This window comes from Typopeltis vanoorti, chromosome 7 (genome assembly GCF_054136105.1).
Source record: "Typopeltis vanoorti isolate ZY-2024b chromosome 7, IOZ_Tvanoo_1.0, whole genome shotgun sequence".
In the NCBI taxonomy this organism is placed as follows: domain Eukaryota; kingdom Metazoa; phylum Arthropoda; class Arachnida; order Uropygi; family Thelyphonidae; genus Typopeltis; species Typopeltis vanoorti.
Window position 1 is genome coordinate 36,814,257 of NC_143555.1, and position 6,000 is coordinate 36,820,256.

At 35.0% G+C, this 6,000-nt stretch overlaps 1 protein-coding gene across 1 annotated transcript in view; it reads right to left on the minus strand.

Moving 5' to 3' along the window:
• LOC150104588 (cilia- and flagella-associated protein 36-like) overlaps window positions 1–4,955 on the minus strand; it is a 102,888-nt gene extending 97,933 nt beyond the window's left edge. Inside the window, exon 1 of the mRNA XM_090395588.1 lies at window positions 4,847–4,955. Coding sequence (XP_090251714.1) covers window positions 4,847–4,955 — 109 coding nt within the window. The remainder of the gene's footprint in view (window positions 1–4,846) is intronic.
• Window positions 4,956–6,000: the final 1,045 nt, after the last annotated feature.

Here is a 6,000-nt window from a genome sequence, read left to right on the forward strand (position 1 = left end):
AGTGTTTAGAGAGCCAGTCAGGTGTCATCTTGTTTTGGCAATGATCCAATAAGGTCACAGTAGGATTCAGCTATTGATGTCATGTATTGAAGCTGAGAGGAGGACATTTGTCAGTGTGTTATGTGATTACTATCAAGTTGTTTGGTTTTTGTGTTCTTTCATTTAGTGAGCTTGTAAAACGAAATAAAATTAAAGAAATGGTGCAAAGAGTTGATTAGCCACCCAGAAAGCCATGCAAAATAGTAATATTAAGTGAACAAGGATACAGTTATGAAGAAATTAGAAGACAAATTGGTGGAAACTTAACCACGGGTGACATTTCTAAATTTTCACTACAAAACCAGACTGGTAAAGGCAGGAAAATGTGCACAACAGCAAGCGATGATAGAAGAATTGAGAGACTGTGCCTATGTGACATAAGAAAATCACCTGGGTGTATACAAGATGAAATGGCGCAATATAATGTGACGTTGAGTGCAAGGACTGTTCGGAGCAGACTGCAAGAATTTGGTCTAAATGCCAGAATTCCACGAAAAAAGCCATTTTTATCTCTCAAACAAAGGTTGAAAAGATCAAACTGGGCCAAAACCCATGTTATCTGGACAGCAGAACAATGGGACAGTGTTACATGGAGTGATGAGACCAAAATCTCCCTGTTTGGTAGTGATGGCATAAAATATGTAAGGAGAAGAATCAGAGAAGATTTGCATCCTGATTACATTACACCTACCGTGAAACACCCACTTAGTGTTATGATCTGGGGTTGTATGACATCAAAAGGTGTGGGCAGAATTTGCGTGATTAATGGGAATATAAATGCCTCAAAATACACAAATGAAATTCTTGAGCCCAAACTGAAGTCTTCAGCACATGATCTTTTCCAAGTTAATGGAGCAATTATATTTCAATAGGATTCAGCTCCATGTCATGTTGCTGATGTGTGCAAAAAGGGGTTGTGTATCTAAAATTGAGTATCGTGCAGTTATATAATTCTTTGTAAAAGAAAGTTTAACGGCAAAGGAAATTCATTCGAAGTTCATAAACGTTTATGGGCACTCTTCTCCTTCGTTTTCCACAATTAAGAACTGAGTTGCGAGTTTAAACGCGGCCGTACCAGCCTTGAAGATAATCCACGTGAAGCACGTCCAAAAAGTGTAACAACACCAGAAATAATTGATCAGTGAACGATATGATATTGGATGACCGGTGAGTCAAAGTGCATGAAAGTGCTGAGACTATAGGCATTTCAAGAGAAGGTGTAGGATATATTTTGCATGAAGAATTGCAAATGAAAAACCTTTGCACAAGATGGGTGCCGCGCTTGCTCACAGCAGATGAAAACGCACTCACGTGAAAATCTCTGAACAATGCTTGGAGCGTTTTAACAAGAATAAAATTGATTTTGTGCGTCGATTTATTAGTATGAATGAGACTTGGATTCACCATTACACACCAGAATCCAAACAGCAGTCAAAACAGTGGACAGAAGCCGGTTGTTCAGTACGAAAGAAGACAAAGTCGGTTCCATCAGCAGTAAAGGTCATGGCATCGATGTTTTGGGATGCTAAAGTAATTTTGTTTATTAATTATCTTGAAAAGGGTAAAACAATAATCAGGGAATATTAATCCGATTTTTAACCAGACTAGACGAAAAAATTCATGAGAAAAGGCCTGGTTTGCAGAAGAAAAAAAATATCTTTCATCAGGACAGTGCATCTGTTCACAAATGTGTTTTGGCAATGGGAAAATTTAGGGATCTGCACTATGAATTGTTGGAAGATCCACCCTAATCCCCAGATTTGGCTTCTTCTGACTTCTATCTCTTCCGAAAACTAAAGGTCTTCTTCGCTGATCAGCGTTTTACTTCGAATCAAGAGGTGATTTCAGCTGTAGAGGGGTATTTTACCTGACGAGATTATTAAGGGAGATTATGTTGAAAAATAGAAATAATTTTGAAATTATAAATTCGTTTTTTCATTGTTAGGTGCAGAACTTTTCAGACCGACCTTGTAGGTGAGTAATAAAATGCGATGAAAGAATAAAACACTTTAGAATTCCCACATGTTCTAAGTGCCATAAAATAATCACCTTCTTAAGGTTTCCAAAATGTATTTTTTATACATTCTGTTACGCCTATGATTACAGATACTTCAGTCAAAAATTTAATTATGATGATTTAAACTGATGCCTTGTAACTCTTAATTTGTAACATATTGTTGACACAAAAATAATGAAGTTAAATACTGCAGCCTGGCTAAACTCTGATTTAATTTTTCTATTTATCACACAAAAAAAATTAAATTAAATAAAAAATAAGACCCCAACGTCTTGTATTTCTTAAAGAGAATAGGTGAGGCTTCTTTAGCCCTAATTAAGATTTTTGGACGTCAATGGCCAGTCAGTCTCACCGTTACCCATCGTAAATTGTTGACCCAAGACTATCAATCATCTAAAGATATCCGGAAGGTAGAGTGTCGTTAACAATCACCACCATCTCGCTGTCCGTGATCCTCATAGGGTCATTTTTTAAGTTTGGGGATAAACATAGATTTTTTTCTATGGTAAAACCATTTTGCTTGTGTCAAAGATAGACTAACTTAGGAGCCAACTGAAAGAAACGTCTGTTAATTATTCTTTGGTTGATGGCTAGAACAGAATATATCATAATCCTTCAGGTAATCAAGCACTATTGAAAGCACGTGACATTTCAAGGAAACACAGGCAGCTCTATTTAATTGTAGAAAATTTTTTTCTGTTTGCAAGAATCCGCTACGACATGCTCTTCCGCCATTCAGACAAAGTCAAAAAAAAAAAAAATGCACACAAGTGTTACTAAGAAATAAAGTGACAGGTCTTCAAAACATTTTTTGAATGAAATAGGATTGTATTGTTCTTTATTTAAAGCAGTATGCGATTATGCATTATTACTACATATTTACTTATTGTTAAAGTTAACATAAAACTTTTCAAGATTACTAAAACATCCAAATTCCAATAATTTTTCAAAACTTAATCCTTCTTAGATTCTCGTTTTATACAGATTCTACTTTTTTTTTTAGCTTAGAGTTGTAACTTTGGTCTTATTTTGAAACATAATCAGTATACAACTACTAAAGTTGGTGAGGCTTTTTTTTTTGTTAATATCTGATTTTCATAGAAAAACTTGACATAATATTACACATAAGCAAACCTAGGTTGTTCTCTTAAGCTTTTAACAATTCAGAACACACATTTGGAGTTTTGGGTTGTCAAAACCCAGAAATGCAGAAAATGAAATGAATATGCAAACAATATGCATGTTAGGAAAACTTATCATTGCTCGGCTTAGGTTTCAATAATGAAAGAGGTCTCTCTCTCTCTCTCTCTCTCTCTTCAACGAAAAGAACTTTTCCCATCAACCAGTTTTGACATGGGCAAACTCTTTCTCAGTGTCTTTAGCAAGCATCGAAGAGATATCCACACATTTGGAGTTGTCAGAACCCAGAAATGCAAAAAATAAAATGAATATCCACGTTAGGAAATCTTATCATTGCTCAAATGAAAGAGGTTCCCCCCCCCACACACACACAGTGAAAAGAACTTTTCCCCTTTGACCAGTATCGAGAAAGACAAACTCTTTTTGTCTTTAGCAAGCACCGAAGAGATATTCTACTGTAGCCTGCTGAAACTATTGTGCATATATATAATAATTCAGTAATTTCAATTATCATTCAGTTATTTATGGCTCAAAGCCAAAATTGGGAAACCAATTTGGTTTTCTCTTCATGAGTTACCAACGAGTCCAGAGATACGACTCGATGGCCAAGGTCGCGTCCTGAAAAACAGGAAGAATATATGTTTATTTTTGTTTCGTCTGATGTTATGCTATCCAATTAAGCTTTAGGCTTTGCGATGCTGTTTGAGAGTTTCTACTCTCAAAATTTGAGAATGGATCCACTCTCCTCAAAACGGTGATGTATGCGAAATGTTCTACATCACATACACGTGAGGAGGCCAAAAATAGTAAATAATTCAGTTAAAATAAGAAGTTATTGTGTGTTTCGGACACTTTTATGTTCCATTTATTGATCTGGTAGATTTGACCAAGTGGGTCAATATTTCTTCTTTTCTTTTCTTTCTTTATATTTATGTAATTTATTTTTTTATGAAGGTAGTAGTTATCGATTGACTAACTGCATCATTGCATTCATGTATGAATGTTTATTTTCTTTCTATCCACTTTTGTGTTTTTCACAAACTAGCATTATATACTTTATTTTCTTAATTCTAATACGTATATACGTATATAGAAAATTATTTCTTTATATTGAAAATTAATCTTGCTGTTAAACTTGATTTAGTTAGTCCTTAAAGGCAGAGGCGTAGCTAGAGGGGGGCAGAGGGTGCAGTCCGCCCAGAGCGGCACTTTGAACATTTTTGAACTTTTGCAGTTAATTCTAAAATACAGTCTCGAGAACTCAGTTCCAGCTATTGTAATACTATAGCGAATTTTCCTCACAATTGCTGTAAGTGTTGCTAGTTGTGAGAGGAGTTTTTCTAAATAAAATTGATTAAGAATTACCTACATTACTATGAAATAGACTTCGACGATTTTGCTAACAGAAAAGCAAGAAAAATAACATTTTAGAAATTTGAAATTAAAGTTTTGCTTCAAACTTATACGTCGTTTTGACTTTTTTTGTAGTATTTTTGGTGTGTATTGAGAGGGGCGGCAAACTTAGGGACTGCCCCGGCGGCAAAAGCTCAAGCTACACCACTGCTTAAAGGAAATTTCTGTGTGCAATATTTTAAAATACATTGCGACCCTTTATGTTATTCGTTAGAAGGAAAAAAAAAACATACTTACCCACAGATTTATGTTCAATAAATGTCAATATAGGTATATTCCATATTGGTCCTTTCAAAAATTCAATAAGGGAATCCAAAACCCAGTTCAGCGTGCGCTCTTCTGCCATGATCAAAAATAGTGACGGCTGTTGGAACACGCTTTCGGATTCTCAGTCACAGTGCTCCTAATTCGAACCGGCAGGTATGTGATAGGATCTCTCGTACACAAAACTTACAGCAAGCGTTTCTAGGGAAACGGTAATAATGATTTGCTTACATAACCTACAGAAACAGATATTAAATGCGGCTATTATTTCTGAAAAAAAAATCTAGAATTAGAATATTGACAGTATATATATTTATCTATTTTATCGTAAAAGTAATATCGAAACTGTATTCTGTTTGAAAATTTATTAATGTAACAATACTTTTTAAAAAAATTCTAAATTTTAAAAACTTGTGCGACATGATTTTTATGAGGGCGCTGCTTACGAAAGTAAGTTAATGGTTGATAGCATGTTGTCATTGTATATGTTTTGGTGTAAGTGTAACGTTGCCGTGCCTTTTGCCATTAATATTTTTGTTTAAAATGTTTCGTGTAAAGTCCAACATGTTGTGGTGATAGGAATAGACGTTGGATTATTCTTTCAGTTTTGTAGATCCTGATTTTAGTTTTGTTATTGGGAGTGGTCGATTATAACGCGTTCAGTCCAATCGTAATGATCAATCCAGTATTCCTTTGAAGTTTAGCGATGTTATTCATCGAAGTAAGTACGGTCTATTCAAATTGGTACAATGTCAAGTTATTTTGTGAAGTCATTGTCTGTTCACGTGTTTTTGGTGATGAGCATTTATTAAAATTTATTAAATTGGTTTTGAGGTTATATGTAAATACGAAGTGGCACTAGTCTGTAAACAACTCATCTGCGGTAATCCGCTCTATGTTGCTGTACCAAGAATGTTTTCCTGTCAGATTCTTGTTCTCCAATTGATTACATTGTGGGAAGAAACCGTGTTTTGGGAAATAAAGAACTGCCGGATGGAAATTTTGACTGCAATTAAACTCAGTGTGTGATCGTTATCATCGGAATTCTTTTTAATGCGATTCATTTTGTATTATCAGCAGCAGCTGTGTGTGGAGTCTACTGTATTATTGTAGGAGTCCGGGCAAAC